Genomic DNA, 22,743 nt, shown 5'->3' on the forward strand with positions numbered 1-22,743 from the left:
AATAGTTACACAAATATGTGAGCGCTGTCTGTAGTCTTTCAAAAATTAGGTGAAAATGTTATGTAATTAGGTAGCAAAGATAACCAACGTTTATTTAATAATTAAAATTTAAACGATATTTTAAATACTACATATATATGTATACTATATATGTAGTATTTAAAATATAAAGAATAGATCTTTACAAAAGTTAGTTATCATTGCTTGACGTCATACGCCATAAACCAAAAAAAAAAAATTACTAAGTATCTTTAGATATAATAATATCAGATTGGTATGGCATTTAACATGTCCGTGACCTCTTCCATTCGATCTTTTGAAAACCAAGTTTGTATAACATGGTAATTTTTTTCGTTGATTATTTGATTTGTTTTATAGTATTTTTTGCCACGAACGTTCTGTGGGCCACTACGTTGTTTTTATTGTTTCTTGTTTGTTTTGCGTGTAATAATTTTTTTATCGATGATTACATTATGTACCATCGTACTTTTTTGTATAAATCGATATTCTGTGTAAATGATAGAGAGGTTCGTGTAAAACAGGGATGAGCAACACGCAGCTCCCTAAACATGCGTATGCGGCCCGACAGGTATTTCTGAAGTTGAATTTATTTTAACAACTCTCTCGATGAGATCATCAATAAATTTTTATAAAGTTAATTGTTACAAAATGGTGGTACATGCTAAACCGAAACAATTAATTAATAATAACCACCGATCAAAACTGAGTAGTGAACTATCAGAATACGTACTATATGCTCGTTTGTATTGAAAAAACAGTTCCAAATTCCGAATTAAAGTTTTCGGATAATTTTGTTTTTTCATTTTTATCTTGTTGATTTTTATTTTTCTTTTAAATTTGTATATAGTCATTTTAAATGTTTATTAAAAATGAAGTTTTTTTAAGATATTAATGTGTTACATTATATGAGGCCCGCCAAAAAAATTTAAAATCTAAATTGGTTATTTGAATCGCATTTACGTTTTACTATGTTAAATGACAGCTGTCCATTAGGCCATCACTTACTACTATTAATGTTTACTTTAATACGTATAATTTAAACCGTAAGCAAAGATTTTTTAATTGAGTGTGACTGTAACACCCGCATTAATTGAATTACGTTTTTAAATATCTATATCTTTATTCACCAAATGGTTAAATGATGTCATTATTTTTGTCTCGAAGGTGTCTGACAACCTAATAATTTTTTTGTTTAGTGACAGTGTTTTGTAATTTTTTTATGATATAAGGAGACTATTGTACGAAGTGCGTCTTGCCTTAGATAGATAACTATTTATTTCACACTACAATAATACACACAAAATAATAACAAAATATTGGTGTTTTTTCAACACAGTTATGTAATCTCATGATTAATGGCACAAACATTAAGCGATTGCTTTTATGGTTTATTTATCGACATCGCAATTACTGTAAATTGTATTTTTTTCCATAAGAACCTTCTACAAAATATTTGGAAACTAACAAAGATGACATGAATAAATTCGACAAAGTCCTTCTCAAGTTATCGAGTGACCAAAGGAAATATAGATTAAATTTTAAATATACAGATGAAACATTGTTGAATGTTGAAGTTTTTTCCGCCACTATTTCCAGCGCTAATGCTTTCTAAAGAAGCAATATTATATGTAGAAATCTTTCCACCAGTCCTATTATTTCAACCGATCGCGCTATAGTTGAATTTTTCCGGGAACTCTCAAAACAAAGTGCTAAACGCGTATCGTTTGAAAGTTCATTGAAAGTCTCCTTACGAGGGTTCTCTTGTTAAGTTACCGCGGCCTCTTATTCTATAGTCAAATTTGGGACAAAACAGCTTCGCACAAGATAATTGAGAAAGGTGTAAAAGCTTAGAGTAGTGATAGCCTAGCGCTAGAGGACTAAAACTTCCGAACGTAGTATCACGGATTTGATTCCCGAGTTACAATCTTATATAATTCACACTTTGTGCATTAATTATATAAGATTGGCACTGCCCACAAAACAAGTTTACAGGGGTAGACAACTGCATTCACTGCGTATCATAAACCCACCATAAGTACTTTTAGGTCTTCGCCACTTCACATTTAGTGAAGCCATTAATTCGTGAAAGAATAAGATTTAAAATATGTACCACAGATGTTTACTACGAAACTAATTAATAAATTCAATAATTAGACATAATTTGTATTTCTACAATATTCTGAATCGTTATATAACTAAAAGATTCACAGGTTTGCTCACGGTGTATCTAATTGGTAATTATTCTTTAAACACATGACATTATTCTGTTCTAAAACGATTGTGTTGACAGCCATTAATATTTAATACAAAACGAGCCTGCGAATTACGCGTCAGCTGTTAGCTCCCTGACATGTAATATTAGAGTTTACGATGTTTACTAAATTACTACTTAAATTGTAGAGTTAAAACAAATTATAGATGAGTTAAAGGTTCAAGTCATGCGAAGGTCCAGTTACGTAAATAAATAAACATATGGATTTTGTATTTTATGACCAGTGATCGAAATAAATGTTTTTGGTAACCAGGACTAAAAGTCATAACATAAATACATAAGTTCCGTTTTTTTTTCTGGTAGCCATTTTGTTAAAATTTATAAAAAGAGTTAATATTAAGCGTCCTGTCGATGGACTTTTCGTCTATTGTCATCCAATCAATTGAACCAATGATGATTTCTTGAAATAAAGAAGCCTTTTTGGGGCATGTCCCGGTATTCGTGTAGTCTTTTAATTTTTTTTGAAGTATACGTCATGGTCAGGCCACCGAATAGATGGAGCGACAACAGTCAAAGTCGCAGAATGGGACAGTGCAAGACTGGTCACCCTTGCGACCTTTGAAGTAAGCCTATGCTTTGCACTGAGCTTCTATCAGCTGATATGATGATAATAATAATGATGGTGGTGATGAAAATATGTATTTAATTAAAAATGTAACAAACATTATTTATTAAATGCCGGAATTCGGAAGCCGTGACTATAACGTATGTTTGACCGAATTATAAAAAAAAAACTTCTTTTCCTATTCAGTGTGTAATTGACAGGTTCGGAGTCAAATTTCTTAAGTTTAAATAGTCAATTTAACTTTTGCGTATTTCTCTGTACAAATTCAATTATAGACATGCATTCATCTAAATATTTTAATTTGTAGAATATAATTAATCAAATGTTTTTGTTGATAATGTGACTCATTTCCAGGAGTCCAAACTACAACTCTGCAGCCAAATGTATCGGTTTTCAAAGCACAGATGTTTGTAATCACTATGATAAAGGAATTTGACATTATTAATTCCAAGGCTGTCGTTAGTCATACACCATTAGACGAATATTTACTTATCTCGTAATATTAAGATAAATTACGACAAATTATTTTCAATTTTAGAGATTGTAAAATAAAACAAAACCAGTTGTGTAAATATCAAAATCACTCGGAGCCTACTAACTCACGTGTATCAGTATGAATGTAAATGATGTATAAAGAAAATACTAATGTTGACATATGTGCACCTTGAAAACTAAGGCCAATTATACCGGAACGTGTCTTAAGATTTATCTTATCCTTATTGGTACAGTTGCAGGATTAAACGGATCTTGCGATTGTAATCTCAGCCAACTTTACTCTGTTAATAACGCATGACCTACATATTGGGTCAAATTAGTAATCGGCATTGAAAATAAAAATTATTTTAAAAATTCAATGTGAATTGTGTCAATTACAGTGTAATAAATCATACGCAAATTTAATTTATTATTTACTTAAAATATTGTTTCAAGTTATATGATTTATTCGTTAATTCTATTAAGTAATATTTGGCATTGTAAACGTATTGTAAGAACGCAACTTTCATTTCTAGTATACTTAGCCGTTATAATTCTCTTAGTTTAAAAATGCAATTGAATTACTTATAATTTAAATCATTAGTAAGTTAATAATCTGCCAATAGATTGGCTTAAATAGAGTCAAAGGAAGCCTATTCTAAAATTGAAACTCTGACTCAGTGACGTCATCCACACTTCGTATACCTCAATTAAAAATTATCAGTAGCAGCTACTCGTAAAATATTCATAGTTAAGTGTTTCAGTATTCCAACATGATCATTACGTTTAATATATCGATGTATTTATATTAGAATGCCAGAAGGGCCTATTTCGATATAAACTAAAATCATATACAGCTCCTATACAATGGCATAATCTTATTAAAAGAGAGAAGAGGCCATAATAAACTTTGACGATTTTTTTTGTGGTCATTTTTAGAATTTATTTAATACATTAATGGAGTAATTAATTCCTAAGCTTTATTATCACTTATAAATCCTTATATTTCTTAAATTTATAAAATGATAATCCAAAAACATTACTTAGGAGTTTATTGTAATATCGTGTATTCTCTTCCTTAAGTCGAAAAATCTGGGGAGGATCGTAATCCTTTTTATAAAGTATGTAGCCTCCTATGTTACGCCATCTGTGTCGGTATTCGGCGGTGTATTGCTTCGGCTACTGTGGTATCGGCCGTTCACACCTGGTCAGACCAGCGAATGGGGCTGCGGCGTTGTGATCGCCATGTGTCAATGGTTCAGTACCGCACATAGTTGTCCCCAGAAGAGTCATTAATTTTATAAAATGCTCACAAAAAGTATAAAGTGACTCAAGGCACAAGACTAAGCCTTATATAAATGATTATTGTTTCTTTACATTTGTATCAATATAGCGCAGGGCTTCTTAAACTTTTGTCATTCACGACCCTATTTATGATTGCGAGTTTTTTGACGACCCCATACAAATATAAAAGAAAAATATATTAATATTTTTTGATGATTTATTAATTAGGTAACAATATTCATAAACATATACATATAAAAATATATAGTTTTAGAATTCGTTTTGAAACATACAAAAATCTTAAATTATAAAATTGTATTTATATTTGTTTAAAATCTTCAACAAATGCGCGCGTCTAGATGCTGCAAGTATACTGTATTCCGCCAACTCCAGTGATTTTATTAAATGGTATATATAAATATTTGACATTAAAATCTCTCGACTCCAGAATTTGGCTTCGCGACCCCATTTGGGGTCGCGACCCATAGTTTAAGAAGCCCTGATATAGCGTAATAAATATATATAAAATTGCTGTATGACGTAGGTGATCAATGTTATTTTTGAATGGGGACTATACACACTCAATTGGTTTAAGTGATGATCGTGCCAAGCGCAATGATGCATTCATTTTTCCTCAACTTTCCGGAACCACAAACGTCTGGTGCAAGGTCAAATACGGGAAGCGAATCTTTAGATTTAACCTTTCCGCTGATTTATAAAGTAGTTCCTCCTAAAATTTATTATATTTCTGTCCAATATTTATCAGCATTTATAGCGTGTTTTAAGTAAATTAATGGAAAATGACACTCGTTACTATAGACGTGCCTCAGGGATTACGAAATATTAAAATAATATAAAGAATACATAGAGGAATAATATATTCTCTCATCAGCTACAAGGAAATAATATATTCCTAATAACTATCATTTCAGCTGGAGGAAGACCACTCTTGAAAATAGGAATTCACTATAAATCTCCAATAGTACTGACTGAAAGCGGAATTAATTCATAGAAAATTTGGGTGCGATGCGACAAGCGATAGGTATAATAGCGAAGTCACTCTGTGACCTGCTAAAAGTTTCAGGTCTATCAAGGACGAACATCAGCTCATTAGCTGGACATTAGTAGGATCTAGTTTAATTCTTAATCAGGTAGGAGGACGAGTCTGATCTATATTTAGGACAAGTCTATTATAAGGTGGCTATATTATAACCCGGCTACTTTTCATATAAAACGGGAGACTTGATATCCTCGCAGTAAATCTATGAACGGATAGGAACACAGAGAAGTTACGTCTATGAATTGCGCTAAATGTTAACTTTAAAACTTTATACATATTGGTGAACAGTTAAGGTAGTCGCCAGACTTTCCTCGAATCGGAACAAATAGGAGGGATAAATAAATAAAATAAAACAGTATAGTACTGTTATTACAAAAAATTAAGTAATACAGAACTCTTAAAATTCAGAGAGGAAAGGCGCCGAAAGTAAAATGAGGTATGAACGGAATAAGCTATAAAAACGAATGAAAGAATATGTGAGGAATAATCTTTTATATGTAGAAAGAATAATTGACATTAAGATTATCCCTGTGTACCCACGACTACAAGGGAAGTATGAGAGACCTCTAATGTTTTTTTACATAGTTTAAACGTATTATGTCATGTGATAGTTACTAAATCATTAATTTAATCGATACTTTACGATGTATAAAAAGACATATCCATATTCTGACTTCACCGTACAAGCATTAAATATCACACCACATTTCCAATGAATGGTTATGGGAAATTATGTTTGGGATGGCATAAGGACTACCTGATAATGATTGTATTTTAATATTTGAGTAAAAAAAACCCCAAGTTATATCTGGTTTAATCAATTATGTATGTGAATATATTCAGCATGAAATAAATATTGATTTAAGTTATTTGCATATAATTTTTTTCTTTTATCTTCAAATTACACTTCCTTGTCGTTTTCAAGAAATCTTTAATTTTTTTAAATGCGATATTCATTAATAAAATTGCTTATTTATTTTATACAATTAAGAATAAACTTTTGAGCATTATTTTAAACAGATTAATCATTTCTTTATATTTTCCGGCTACTATTTTGTTTTTGATCCAAATAATAAAATGTATATACAAATCCACATCGTCGAATTTTTAATTTTGTAAAAGAATGTGGGATCTAGGGAATATTGTTAATATTTTTGCAGTTAATTCTATTGTTTAATATAAACTGAAACTATCATTACTTGAACTTTTTTCTAAAAAGGATTGTGAGATGATTGACCAAGTAATAGACGCGAAAGATTAAAACAAAAATAATTGGTATTTATGATTGAGACTTGCGTTCGTAGGCGTGTTCGACTCCTGGGATATAATCTCATAAAATGAACACCTTGTACATTAATTATTTAGGATTACTACTGATTACTAACAAGTTTCTAAAGCAGCGTCTTTTGGGTATCATGACACCACAATGCAATTATTAGTGATTACATTGGGGATATCATCTCATAGATAACATTGGGAGAAATAAAGCAAAATGTATTGTATGTTGAAGAAACTATGTGTTTATATGTAGTCACGTTAATGAAGAAAATGGCTTTATACGATATCACCAACGGGTCAACTTCTTCTGACAACAAAAATTATCTATATAATCTGTAATTAATTCTAAAACGTTAATGTAAATAGGTACGGCAGAGCAAATAAAGTTTCAAAGTAATATTTATGTACGTTATTACTCAAATTTTAATTATGAAAATATTAACGGAACAATATAAAAAAAAGTAAAATCCCCACAAGATTGATGTAACCTTGAACTTAAATCCTAGATTCTCCAAGTCTAATTAATTTTTATAAACTTTTTGTATGATTCGTTATCTTAACCGGAATCAAAGTTTTTCAATAGTTTAGTTGAACTAGAAATAGAAATTATTATTCCACAGTTACTGAAGATCCTTTAGAAAATCATTTGTCATTTTTTTTGCGGGCAAATTTGTTTTAAGCAGTTTTTTTTCTTTTTAATAGCAATCAGCCTGACTTTTTGAGCTGTAAACGGATTTTATTATTTTTAGAAAAACGAAACGAAATATACTCTAAATGTCATGGTCAAATTTGACTTCTATTTTTAATACCTTGAAATTCACTTTTGATTACTTATCTTATAATGAGTTATTTTTAAAACAAAACTAAACTTTTGAAATAATTCTGATCATCGGACATAACTGTCAACTACTTTTAACTTCTTAGTAGTTTATTTCTAATGCGTTCGGTTTTCAAATTAAATAGTTAAAGTCAGTTAAAAGATACGGAACCACAGAACCATACAGAATAAAAGAACGATCAGCATTTGTTGAAGCTTTTTTGAAGACGATAGTAATTAGCCTCTTATCGCATAATCGTGAGACGGATGTACGTCACCTGGAAGGCTGCTATTAACATATTTATTTATTTTTAACATAAATTTATGATGTGTTCAGTTAGCGACAATACGTCGCAAGTGTAGTGTATTTTTGATAGTGGTATTTGATTCCGATTATTAGCATTTGTGTATGCAGGTACGACTTAGGTGTCCACAAATAGAAACCAGGATCTTTCCATGCCGTGTAAAACACTTTTGAAGTAGGTAGGCAATTCCAGTATCTAAAATGTTGAAATTATGCTGGTCTTTCACTGAACTACATTTTTACATGTTATCCTATGTCCCTCAGTGTTCGCCCTATGGCTGAAATGTTGAAGATGATGAACTTATTTGTACCCCCAACACGGTAAAGTACAATTTAAAGATTTTATCACCATTATTAGTTCAATGTTCTGCTCGATTTCTCACTGTTGTTAGTACATAGCTAAAACATAATTATAAATATATTATATTGGTATATGGTAATTAAAAGTTACTTATATATAAAATTATTTTGTAAAGAAATTATGCATTAAATACGAATTAATTTAATTTTTCGGTCTGTGATTACAGTGAATGCTCACAATTGTTATATTTAAAAATATAAGTGATGAATTTTTCACATCATCATAAAAAAATGTAACGTGAAAAAGATTTATTATATTAAACATTTTAAAATTTGAGCCTTAAGTTATTTGTGTTGAACTCTTAAGTGAAACAAATATTCGACAAAATGAAAAAACAAAACGTACCAGAGCTTAAACCGAAGGAGACTTGGAGAATCGTGAAGAATGTTGTCGTCATCAGCTTAGCCTTTATGGTCCAGTTCACAGCCTACAGCGTGAGTTTTTATGTTTATACTATTTATAACAAACGAATATTATATTTGAGTAAATAGTTTTAAAACTTTATTCTAGTAAATTAAGTATAAATCCAGTAAATTGTAACGAGTTCCTTTTTTGTTATGGTTTGTTTTGTCTATGTTTAAATTTAGATTTATAATAACATAATTTTTGGATAAATCATTTGTTATACATGGTATGACTATATAATGTATTAGATGTCAATACAAAAAGACCCGGGTCATTAAGAGTTAAATATGATAAAAATATCATTACATTCATCGATAATTTAAATTTGGTACACTCAACATACCATATTAGTTACTTTTAAGACCTCTTCAGGAATCTTCAAGATTTTGGAGTAAAGAACATAAACAAGTGCAGAATAAGACGTCGACACATATGCTGGATACATTACACTTCTAAGCGTTTCTATCGTAAATCTATGGGGAGACATTTACGCAGCATGTATCCTACATCTTGTTGTTGATGTCTTTCATATTTTCGAAAACATGCTTATAATGATTTAGACTATATTGATCTTTGATAAAATTTAATCTAGTTCAAAAAGCAAGGACAAATGCAATTCTTTTCATTTAAACGTAATTAAGCTATGTTTACTTCTAACAACTAATTAAAACATCGCTGTGTTTGTACAGACGAAGTCTATAACAGCCTAACTAATACAATACTCAATTAGGTTAATTACAATTACTCGGTACACAATTGTCAGACAATTAATTAAATTTTCTTTAAACAATGAACCACGAACCTGATAAACTAATCAAAAAGGGGAATATTAAAAAGTTCTATAACATGTAACCACTGTGAAGCGCGTGTCACCTAGCAAGAACATCAGACATGAGACTTGCGAAAATTTTGACAAAATTAAAGTATTAAAAGTCGCAATTAAAGAGACTAAAATGCCAATTCAATGGTGTGGATGAAAGCGAGCAGAACTTCATCTGGAGAAGAAACCAAAAGATTTGTGATAGATAGTTCGTACATAGTAAAAAGAGCCAAAACCACAAAGGGGAAATAATTACATTATTATAATAGATAACATACATTTTTTCGTGAATCTTTTACCAAAGTAGAACATAGCAAAATTCAACAATTCATTCCTATAAAATTTAATTATGTGATATATAAATATAATGTAGTTATAACGCTTAACCTTTTTCGTTACTTCGGCATGACAATAAAGGCTGTTATACCGGTTTAAATGATTAGCTAATAAGTTTATTTAAATATACTCTCTGACCTACTCATGGTAGGCAAGTCATGATTAAGTGAAAAGAATTGCGTTGTCTTATTTCGGACGATTTAAAGGTCATGTGTACTGAAATGGGTTGTCAATATTCCTGTAAATGAAAATGTGAATTATGTTTTCGTATTTATCTTTTTTAATTTTTTTTGGTTAATATTTGGATATAAGCTAGCATAATAATAGCCAGGGTTATGTTTCTACAATAAGAAAACATATTTAGTTTTGAACTAGTTTATACAGTACTAATTTAAGTTTATGATATGTTTTACTGCTGGTTTGCCTATTTAAAATAAGTAAATAAATAAGTGATAGATTGAATTAGTGACAAAATAAATTACTTTTTAATTAATTCAGACAAAGAACTGAATACGTTTTCAACAATTTATAAGAATTTTTTTTCGTGTATACTTATAGCAATGATAGTAGTACATTTATGTTTTTTTTTTAATTGTCACGTATGAAAAGCAACATAGAACATCTGTGCATATCATTTCAAGACTATTTATACACCAGTACCAGACAGTACCAGAGAGTACTAAAAGAACTAACTGTTTTCTGGGAAACAAATACACATAAAGACGACACAACTAAAGTGAACACGTCCAACCTAGTAAAGTTAACAAACTAAAACGAATGAATCATTTTGAATATGTATGCGGTAGAGCCAGAGATATAATTGTGTAATGTCTGTATAATCTGCTGAAGAACTAAGAATCAAGAGTGAAAATTCACATATTTCTGAAAATGGATTCCAAAGCAGCATTGAGAAGAATCCTTTTAAATATGGTTAGATAGGATGAAGTCTGGTTTGTGAAGGTAACCGGCAGTGCAAAGAGGACTTTTCTAACCTTCTACGCATGTCGTCAGCCCCGAGCACGACGTTCACTCGCACGGTGAATCTATGGAATGCTGAGAAGATACGTCTCCATATATTAATGCATACATGTTGCAAATAATACACACCTTAATTAATGAAATGAAACTAAGGCTTTTACAAGGACTACTAAGAATAGGGAGAAAATGGCGGTCCGATCTTAAGGCGAACCACCTGAAAATAGCGACAATTATGGTCTCTTCTTGATGTACTTCAAGAGATGTAGAACTACAATTGAGATTTGCATTTGTTTATTTGGCAAGAATAAGAAGACTGAAGAGTAAAGGAATACAATTTAATTATATAAAATAGGCATAAAATAGAGTAGGATAGCAATATATGTAATACATATATCATGCTTTCTTCTGATCATTAGCTAAAAGTGAGTTTCAATAAGACGACTTGATAGTTTAATCAATTTGTTGACATTGTGTAGTATCATTATTATAACTAAAAACCTTGAAATTCCAAATTCGAAAATTGTTTTAACCGAAGATCTTTTCAAGGTGAAAATTTGCATGTTTACTTTTTTACGATATAAGCCATTCCTGTTTTTGCATACGCTTTTGTTTATTATTTCTTTGTTTGGAGAGACTAGTTTTATATAACTATCGAATTGTGTTTTATGTGTGATGTGATTTATGATCCATTTAGTTAAATTTTTTTGTTAAAATAGGTTGATGTTTATTATTTTTTAAAGCAAATGAAGTCTATCTCCGTGAGAGTACACGTATGAAGATATCGATAGACTAATGAAAGTAATCAATTTAGCCAAGTAGAATGGTAAGTTGAAATAGCAGTTGGCAGGCTCTGGGTCCAAAAGGTCCTATTATAAATTTATGAAGGAGGCCTGTATCTCGCAGTGGACGTCCTATGGCTGAAATTATGATGATGATGATGATATACAAGGGTGTTTAATTACTTCATTTTAAATCGCTTATTATCTTTCCGTATCCTTTAGAGCAGTGTTTACCAAAGAGGGGCCCACGCGTAACAGGCGGGCAATTTGATTGTTCAGGGGGGCAATTCGAAAGTGGACTCGACACGAGTTTAACCTTTTCGCTCAATAGGAGGGGCGTAAGAATTTTAAAAAGGCTAAGGTGGAGCATGCCACAAAAAAGGTTTAAAAATACTGCTTTAGAGTAAATATGATATAATATAAATGTTTTGACCATAGGTAAATGGGTAAAAAACTTTAATAACAAGGCTACTATATTAAAAATACGTTTTCTCATAGGGAGCAGCGAATTTGCAAAGCTCTATCAATGCCGAGGCTGGATTGGGCACTGCATCTCTGGCAGCCGTTTACGCGGGTTTGATATTCTCTAACATCTTCCTGCCGGTTGTCGTCATCAAGTAAGTTGAATTTTTCTATCAAACCTCGAAAAAGAGAAAGAGTAGAGTGAGACTGTAAGAAAATAAAGAGAGATATTTATTTTTAATTGTAAAATATAATATTACAACATTCTTCTGTTTTGGTTTTCAATTTAGTTCAAAGATCAGAACGAGACAGGAAATAAATAAATATCATCTAATCATTCCTGCCAGTATTCTTGTCACTTAAGGAGTAAATAATTTGCCACAGTCCATTACAGGATATAAATAATTAATCTTAATCACCAAGGTTCCATGTTTGATGAATAATGTGCTCGTATGTTAGGCAGATAGGAACTGTCCTTCGATTACTAATAAACGTACAAAGTAAGACTCTAACATTCACTAAATATCACGTATTAGTAAAAAATATTTTACAGAAATAGAATTGTAAAAATTGAAATAGCGACATTGTCATCTTTCAGAGAATTAGACATTTTTTAATTCTTTATAATTTATTTGATAATTTGGTAATTTACTGTGTGGTGCGGTGTTTCATTTTATCGATGTAGGTTCGTTCAATGAACGTAAATGTAGAGAAAGGACGATCAAGGTGCAGATTTGGGCGGTATCTTTTAGTTAAACGGCAAAGCTGTTTAATACCGCTTTCTTTTTAAAAGCGGCAAAGCAGGTTTGATAAGGGTCATCAAGGGACATCATTCTTTTGCAATATTGTCTCAAGTTTCTCCTAAAAGTAAGAGAATTTTTTTCAACTTTTCTTCATAAATTGTAATAGAGCGAATAAATAATAAGAATATTATACACACTGTTGTTGACATCGTGTAAATAATAAAAATTGGTTGTATATATTTTATGTGAACAGTCACATATCAATAAATAAATAAAAAATTCGTAAACTTTTTAAAAATTGTCTGTTATAATATATGCAGCTTGAATATAAAAAGTTTATTAAAGTGCCTTTTATAGTTTTAAAAAACTACGCAAAGGTAAAATGATGTCAAAGGTATTTTTTAATATGAACGTGCCAACAGGAAATTAAAAACGAAAATACAATATTATTAATGTGACAGTTGACCGACTTTTTTCCAGTTCATGTATGATTTTACGACGAATGCCTATAAAGGTGTGGTGATTACGCCTAACGAACTTTTAAGAAATTAGTTTATCTAGTTAAAAATAGCCCGCATACATATTTACTGAAAAAAAAGGCACATCCATGATGTGACTTCAAGGCATTAAGAATCATCATGTTCCTTCCTATTGCCTTCTATTTCGATATTGTTTACTTCACGTAATTGTATACATTTTTATAAAATAATTATTAATTGATTTTAGGAAACTTACCGCGTTTAATATTAAGATGTCTTTTAGAGGACTCCGTACTGGTTGATAAATCATGCTGGCTAAGCTTGTATCTTATTACAGAAGATCCATACAAGAATATAAAATAAAAGTAACAAATTTGTTGACTGTCTTCGTTAGCCCCGTTCAGATGGAGAATAAGTTTTTAGACAGTTCCGGAGATCCCGTCGTACTTTTTGAATGACCACGGGATGCAGGAATGTAAGATGCATTCTGGGGAAAAGATGCGAAATCTTGTGGTGTGAACATTTTTCTCGGAACCAATAACAGATCGTTGTGAGTGTGAATAAGAAAAATTGCTGAAGAAATTCATCATAACGTCTTATATTTTTAAGTTACAAGCGATACTCTGATTGTTTGGATAATATAATGACGATATAAGCAAAATGAATATTGATATCAAACGAAACTGTTCCAGATGGCTGGGAACAAAGTGGGCGATGTCGCTATCGTTCGTGACGTATATGCCTTACATCGCTGCTCAGTTGTTGCCTCGCTTTTGGACGCTCATCCCTGCCGGTCTCATCGTAGGCTTCGGCGGAGGTCCTCTTTGGTGCGCCAAATGCACTTACCTTTCCGTGGTAAGGAATATTTTGTATATCTTTTACATCTGCATCATCCAGCCGTTTCACTTCCTCTGTTTTTAATTGAATTCTATAATATTTTTTTTTCATACGGTTATATAAACAATGTAATAAGAAAATAATAGGAATATATAATTTTACAATAAAAGAATTTACGATTTTATTTATATCTATTTAACAGTTTTTTCAAGACGATAGTAAAAATTTGATGTAAGTTTTAACATTGTAATTTTCAATAATGATATTCACAATGTAATAAACAAACTCTTTTATGTCGTTATATTATTTTAAAAGGCTTATATAACTGTTCAGTTATTGTATTGCATTATATGTATACTAGAAAGGTTGTCCATTATAATTTATAGTAGGTCTAGACTCTAGAGTAATGATAACATTGATTGTTATAATAAACAGATAACGGAAGAATCATATGTGATACTACCACTGGTAATAAAGTTGTAATTAAATCCATTGTTTTTTTAATATTATTTAATATTTGAAAAACATTAAACTACACACAGGTTGATCAATTCTTTTAAACGTTGTAATAAATGTTTTGGTAATACCTTTACTAACCGTGCTACTTATTTCTGCTGCAATATTCAATGTACGTGTTACTAAGCTTTTGAACTTAAGAATTTTGAACTCAGAATCGATCAACTTTTTTGTTCGTCAAGTGTCAAAAGCAAACTAAAGGGTATATAGCAGATTTGCCCCATAAAGGGTATATAGCAGATTTGCCAGCAAAGAACTTTAAACCTTTCACTCCCATTTTATTAGAAAAACAACCTGTATAACATGATTACTCTGAAATATGTAAATTAATTATCTTTTCCTTTTGGAATTATTTACTTTGTTGTTGTAACGCTTACTTATATACACGGTGTTTAATGGTAAATTCATGTTTTAAAACCTCTATAAATATATAAAATTAGACACAAAATTTTAATAAAGGATTAAAAATAAATGCGGATTTAATTTCTTAAAGATTATATCATTCAAATATCATCCGTCTAGTTACGCATATCGCATATTCTGCGCCATACGCTTCAGTAAAATTTAAACTGATTTCTGGACGAATATTATCTTTTTATGTATTTAGACAATATTTTCAGTACAATATTATTAATAAAATTTCAGGTATCAGACGCACACAGCAAAATATCAAATATTTCAGCCGAGGCGTTGCTCACACGGTTCCTCGGTTTGTTCTTCATGATCTTCCAACTGAATCAAGTATGGGGGAATCTAATTTCTTCTCTAGGTATGTGTATTAAAGTCATTTTTTAATTTTCACTTAAACAAATAATATATATATATTTTTTATAAATATTAGTTTAACATTCACACCGACGTACTAAGATAGTTTGTCATGAAGTTTCTATGAAGTTAAAAAAATATTCAATAATGTATTATTATTTTCATTATTGTAACTTTTTCTTCTAATCATTGCTGCTATTTTTATGTAGTAATAGCTGTAATCATATTCTTACTCTTACTTACTATTATGCGGCTACTACCACTTCAAAGTAGTAGCAGTATTCCTACTAGTAAGAATGCTAATAATAATTAGGAAGATTAGGACGCTTATTTGATATTTGTGAACAATCTCTCTGTTCACTCCGTACATTTAATCGTCGTCGTCGTTTCAGCCAATTGCAAGGCTCATATACTGTAGGCCTCCCCCAAATATATCTAACGGGGGATATGCCATAAACATCCTCGCTTGGCAGGCGGGTTGGCGATCGCAGTACGGTATTATTACACGCAGCGGACGCTGATGTCCAACCTTTGGAAACTTTTGTTTATAAGTAGTAACAACACCATACAATGAATTCAAAAAGTGTGAAATGTATAACATTGTATACCGAGAATCGACCCGTGATCTAAGATAGCAAGTCTCACTCCTCTACCACTGGGCTACCATAAAGAAATATTTGGTATTAGAGAACATATTCGTATTTTAAATTATTTCGTAAGATTATGTTACAATCAAATAGATTTGACAATAACACAATTGGAATTAACCTAGTTTTGATATCTATACTAATTAGACTAGGGTTGTGCAAGTACAGTTGTGTGATATGTCGATAATATAGATGGTAATTTTTTTAATAGATAAGAAGTAAATGTTTCTACTATTGTACATGATAATAAGTAGGGACGTATCCTTTTACTTGTCACTGGGCATATGCACATGTAATATTTTAACAGTGTACTGTATGTAACAGTATGTAGTTATTTCTAAGATTTCTGCTATAAAATTGCTCTGTAATAGGTATGTGCATCCATTTCCAAACTCTTCTATGACTTGTCGACCGCCCGCTATTCTTCTTTACTAACATCGTCTATTAAATTATTGTTAGGAACAAATCGTGATCCTGGTGTCTTGTAAAATGTAATAAATAATTGAATTTTACAAAATTAAAGAACTTTACCTAGCGATGATGATGGAACAGCCTTGCGGTTTACTTCACAGTCTTTTATTTTAGTTAAGATAGAGAAGCTGTTGTTACTTTTAAAGTTTTCTATGTGTATAAAATAATAGTTTTACGATTTAGACAATAAGGGCCTGTCACAAATAAAAATAAATTTTCTTTACAACAGAAACGAATTTTCTTTTAATTTTTTTTATACAAATGGAGTAAGGAAACCCGTTTTAATAGGTTTCTTGAGCTTTACGTAGAGTACAGAGATAATAAGCTTCGATCGTTACATGGTTTGCTATAGAAAATCTAAATTCACTTTGTGGCGTTTCAATTTGCGTCGTGTTTTTTTGGAACGTAACTACGTCGCAAAGTGAAGTATTGGTGTATTTATTCATCTTTTTGATATATAGTTTCTCTTTCTAATTAATATTGGACGGACATCTTTTTTATATAGACATTATAAACTTAGTCGAAATTATCAAGTGATAATTAAAAATAGCCCGGCAAATTCATCTATAGAATTGCTAATGTCACTTAGCGCACAAAAAAAGCTTTAATTGATGATTTTGAAAATTGCCACTGCGGTCATGAGGTTCGGCGTAGGACATTCATTCACACGGTGAACAGACGATCTCGTTTAGGTCGTGCGAAGGTGGAGGATGCAGGCCCCTTTCAATCAACTACTTCTGGAAATTTATAGGGCAAGTTTGGATGTGGACGTTTTATGGTTGAAATGATTATTATGTCGATAAATATTCGATGCATTTCAAAGTACGTTTAAAGATAAGAGAACATGGTTCGTCGGTTCCAGTTATATCTTCGGGTGATAATGAAGCTGCGGTGACGGCGCTCAATGATACCCTTATCCCGGAGTTGTGCGGCGCCAACTTTCTACCGAGCGCTGATGCTGGAGAGGCACTACAGCCGCAACCTCCGGAGAAGATTCAGATGATAGTTGGTGAGTCGAATTTTAAACATAAATTGAATTATCATTATCATCATGTTAGCATACACCCTCGCTAAAGCATCAATTTCCTCGAAAGATCGCCACGATGATCTGTCTTGCGTTGCCCGCATCTGGTGTTATTGTATATTTTTATATACCAGATCAGAAAATGATAAACATCTCTTACCATTTGCTATTATGATCATACAGTCCGAATTTTTATTTTTCATACTTTGTATTGCATTTCTCGGCGCACATTCTATAATCCATACATAATAATACTCCATACATAATTCATACAATTTTCATACATCTCGCATGAAAATTATCTTACTTGTTTACTTTTGCTATTCTATTTAGGACTTATAGAAAAAACATATATGTGATAACATATAAACACATATTTAGATTATGGGGGTTTTATAACAAGTGCCTTATTTATGTGAATTGTAAAACATCTGCACTGCAATCCTTATTCAAATTCTGAAAGGACTTGAGTTGCGGTTTTCTATGGCAGAAGGCTTATATCGCACCAATGAAAACATTATAGTAGTATACACTACATTATTCATTTCAGGTATATATTTAGCTTGCATGGCGGGTGCCGCTCTTATTGTAGCTGTTGGAGTTGACTCTATGAAGAGGTTTGAAAGTTTATTTACTTATTGTGTTTTTAAATACCTTTATCGCTGCCGCACTAGTGGTAGCCCGGCGGAAGTATAATGTGACTCGCGATCGTAGGTCCTTCGATTCCCGGAAGACAATCACATTTTGTGAATTAATTGTATTGGGTTGCTACTACTCAGACTCACTTACAGTCTTACGTAATATATTTTATATAATAAAATACAAAGTGTATTGCCACTGCTCACAAACAAGTTTCCAAATAATTGGCAGCAGCGTCCCCTGCGTACCGCAATACCACACTGCGACCGTCAACCCGCCTGGCAAGCGTGGCAATTATTGTATATCCTTACATAAATATGTTTCAGGGGAGTCTTATTCCTAGCAGTGTGCGCTTATGAGAAGAAACAAAGAGTGCCGCACTTGAAGTTACGTATATACTGCACAGCTGTTAAAACTGTCGGCACGCTTTAAGAGAAGCCAATGCCCTTTTAATAGGCGTTTTGTTTGACATGCAACTCGTCTTCAAGATCACAGCAATGTACCGCGCTTCAAGGAAAACTGCCGCAACAGAACCCCGTGTTGACAGATTTCGCCATAATTTTTCATACATTAGCAGCTCGACTTTGGAATCCCTTATGATATTATAACAGCGGGTGTATTATTAGCCATGCAATTTCGTCCATACGGGCATTCCATATAGAAAACCCAAGAAATTTACTTCTGAATAAATCTGTTTTTTACTTCAGCTAGAATAGAGCAACCTATGTTCCTATAGCTTTTTATAAATTTTCTATTTTTCATTAATTACGTCACGATTATTTTATAGAAGGGGTTCTAATTGTTTATTTAGTATTAAAAAGTGTATGGTATGACACAGGTATGACAGTGGACGTGCTGGATCGGGAAGCGGGATGACAGGCATGGCATTGCTAGCTGTTACGTTGAAACTGCTCGTGGAACCGAACCAATTGATGCTCGTCACTATAAACATATTCATTGGATTCCAACAAGCGTTCTTCGGTGCCGATTTTACTGCTGTGAGTGTACAAAATCATTTTAGTATTACACTGTTGAGACAAAGCTTTCCTGGTCCTGTTCGAATGTAGTATTTATTCTACAAAATTGCTTTATCATTATGAAGTTTAAATTCGATATTCTTGCTTTAAGGAATTGTCTGACGTAGTTTTTTTAGCGTTAAACAAAATAATTTTTGTTATTCCCATGATTAACGTAGACAGATTTGAAGCCGTTTGAACAATAAAATGTTTCTTAATGCCGAGTTGCTATTGTTACATTTGTAACGAAATATCTTATGACTACAACTATTCGTCGAATAAATGTTATTAATATAATTATTTCAGCCCTTGAATGTCCATTGCTGGACATAGGATTTTCTGATAATTTTTGTCCCCAATAAGTACGCAGTGAAATAAGCCTGTATTCTGCATTTTTTCTCGACTTTAATGAGGTCACCTGTCCAGCGAGTGGGTACTATGCCGTGTTTAGTCCGTGGTTTTCACTCCGGATCCCATAGACCATCAGCATAGACTATAGTAGTTTAAGAGCCAATAAATTTTCCAACAGTAAATATCTAAACCTTTGTATTCTTCAATCTTTTGTTACAGTTTTATACCATTACATATTATACCATTTTTTTAATTATTTTGTATTCGACTTCCGATAAATCTTTGTAAAGAAAAATATTTTGTTTATTAACTATTACATTTTATAGCGGATGATACAGAATTTGAGATTTCTTAATGTTGATTTTGATGTGTTTATTTGCTTTGGTATTATCGCAGGCGTGGCCAAAATTTATGATCTGCATTTGATTATTTTAACATGCTTCCTCAATTTTAAGCTGATAATAACTAGTTAGGAAAGAATTTAAGTCGAGACTAGAGTAATTTAGCTCAGTAAACGTTGTGATACGCAAGAATAAGAGAAAAAAAGGAAATATATTAACTGTTATTGTCAATACAAAGGCACGAACGCTAATGTCTTTGTTATATAGATTCAATTTAAAAGTATGTAGGTTTAAATGAGAGATATACATATATTAAATTGTTTATTTATTTTGCATACATTATGAAATAAGATTTACATGTGTCTAAAGTAATAAAATAATAAAATTGCAGGCGTTTGTGTCTTGCGCTGTGGGCACGGGTACTGTTGGCTTTGTGATGATGACATACGGTGTTGCTGATGCGATAGGCTGCGTTCTCACTGGGTACATTGCAAAGGTAAGCTCTTTATGGCGTAAAAACTAACTAGCAGTTATTTAATTGAAGAGATTTAATTGCCTTCAGTCTATTGTTGTAAAATTACTAAAACAATGGTAATGAATGTTAATTTAAGACAGTAACATCGTTACACAGGTAACTAAATAATTACGCATAATGCGAAAATTTCTTTCAATTTTAAATTTACTCAAGCCCAGAAATCATTTCGGGGATATTTACAGGCGGGTTGGCAAACTCAATATCGTATTATGGAACGCAGAAAACGCTGCTGCCTATCCTCTGAAAACTTTGTAACAATCCTGTATAATTAATACAGTGAGTGTTACTTATAAGCAAATACTTCATAAAGAGGGGAGGTTCGTGCCAAGAAAAGCAGAGATTTAGAAAGCTTATGTGATGGTTATTATATTGATGATTACACGGAGCTGATGAGCATATTTGTGCAGGTGACAGGTCGGCTGCCACTGATATGCACAGCGACCATTATCCAGGCGGGACTGTTCGCGAGTATCCTCGCCTGGCGCCCGCACTCCGGGGAGGCCTATGTGCTGTACGTCATAGCTGTGCTCTGGGGACTGTGCGATTCCGTTTGGATTGTGCAAATCAATGGTAAGATATTCGATATACGTCAAATATATTCGCAGTGAGACGGGGGTAGTATCGTCCGCTTCGATTCGCCCATTTTTTGTTTGTCCCCCACCTTGAAGCACCTTCCTGAGGTGCGCTACAGCGGTTTTGATAATATTGTTTCGGATGATGTCTGTCCTGTTATGCTGCGGAACTGTTCCGCAAGCTATAATATTTCAAAAGCTTAACTATATAATAGTGTTATAGCAGTGTGGAGGGCTACTCGACGGTCGAAGGGAGGTATGAGTACTTCTCCTGACCGACCGCCCGCTTGTGATACGTGTAGCGCCTGATTTTGGCCCAGTTTGAAAGCGATGCACCAAAATCTAAAACTTTGCACATTTCACAGTTTGTAATCAACTTCGCGCGTTTTTCACTTCATGCGCAGACATTAAATTTTAATTATATTATATTTATAATCATTATATTCTCCTGACAGTATAAAATCGGTTGAGTCAACAAGGTTCAGATTTTATTATTAGATTTCTACAATAAAATAATAATTGTGAAAATTGAATATAGTTGTGCATTAATTAATAACTTTATATAGTTATATTAATTTTCGTATTAATTAGATACTTGTAGGTTCTTCTTATTTAGTTATTTTATTATTATAGCACACTTTTGACTTTTTATTTTTTTAGAATAGTTAGCTGTTTTTATAATACTAGATTACTAATTATTTTAGTATTTTTAAGTACTAAAAATTGTACAAAAAAATTAATAACAGTGAAAATTTTAGATATATATATATATATATATATATATATATATATATATATAGTGGATTCAAATAAGTGAGGGAGTGTCGTACAAATATTATTTATGTTTTCGATATCATATTAGTTTTTCTTTTTACAGCCTACTATGGAATATTATTCCCTGGTAGAGAAGAAGCGGCGTTCTCAAACTTCCGGCTCTGGGAGTCAGTTGGATATATAATCGCATACGTCATATCTCCGTACTTGAGAACTACGACGAAAACATATTTACTTATTGTGATGTTGATTGTAGGCGTTATTCTCTACTTTGTTGTAGAATATAGAGACAGGAGCGCAAAGAAGAAATTAGAGGAGAAGAAAAAGGATCTTTATACCATAGGCTGTGATAACATTGCGTTCCAAAATATTGATGAAATGTGATAATTATAATGTTACATATGACAAATATGATAATTTATTAGAAATTAAATGTTATTTTATTTAATGAATTTATTTATTTTTACTCTTTATATTTAGAACTCGTAAAAAGTAAACTCATTACCGAAGTGATTCTGTTTTCTATTATTTCTCTATTATTAAGATGTCGCCTATAAATTAGTATGAAAACCAATGAGACAGCCTATACAATAAAAAATATTCTAATAAAAGTTTTTGTTTTAAACATATTAATATAATAGCTTGATTCTCAACCTTTATTAATGCCATGTGGGTTTTCATTGTGCCCATTTTTCTTTTTGAAATGATGTTCCGTATCAAAATATTGCATTTTCTATTTTAAATTTCGTTTTCACAAAACGTGAAATGGTATTTACTATTAGTAAAATACATTGCATTGTTTAAATTAAAAAGTTAT

At 31.7% G+C, this 22,743-nt stretch overlaps 1 protein-coding gene across 1 annotated transcript; it reads left to right on the forward strand.

Annotated features, from left to right (window-relative positions):
- Nucleotides 1-8,602: 8,602 nt before the first annotated feature.
- On the forward strand, nucleotides 8,603-22,361 carry LOC137933347 (UNC93-like protein). The gene is made up of 10 exons (XM_068777271.1): nucleotides 8,603-8,870; nucleotides 12,253-12,371; nucleotides 14,131-14,293; nucleotides 15,437-15,560; nucleotides 17,537-17,683; nucleotides 18,249-18,315; nucleotides 19,176-19,335; nucleotides 20,437-20,541; nucleotides 20,988-21,150; nucleotides 22,030-22,361. The coding sequence occupies exons 1-10, from the start codon at nucleotides 8,763-8,765 to the stop codon at nucleotides 22,308-22,310; spliced, it is 1,437 nt and encodes a 478-aa protein (XP_068633372.1). The 5' UTR covers nucleotides 8,603-8,762; the 3' UTR covers nucleotides 22,311-22,361.
- Nucleotides 22,362-22,743: the final 382 nt, after the last annotated feature.

The sequence above is a fragment of the Battus philenor genome, unplaced genomic scaffold (genome assembly GCF_028537555.1).
Source record: "Battus philenor isolate CCGP_79_NKW_IND1 unplaced genomic scaffold, ilBatPhil1.0.hap1 SCAF_13, whole genome shotgun sequence".
NCBI lineage: Eukaryota > Metazoa > Arthropoda > Insecta > Lepidoptera > Papilionidae > Battus > Battus philenor.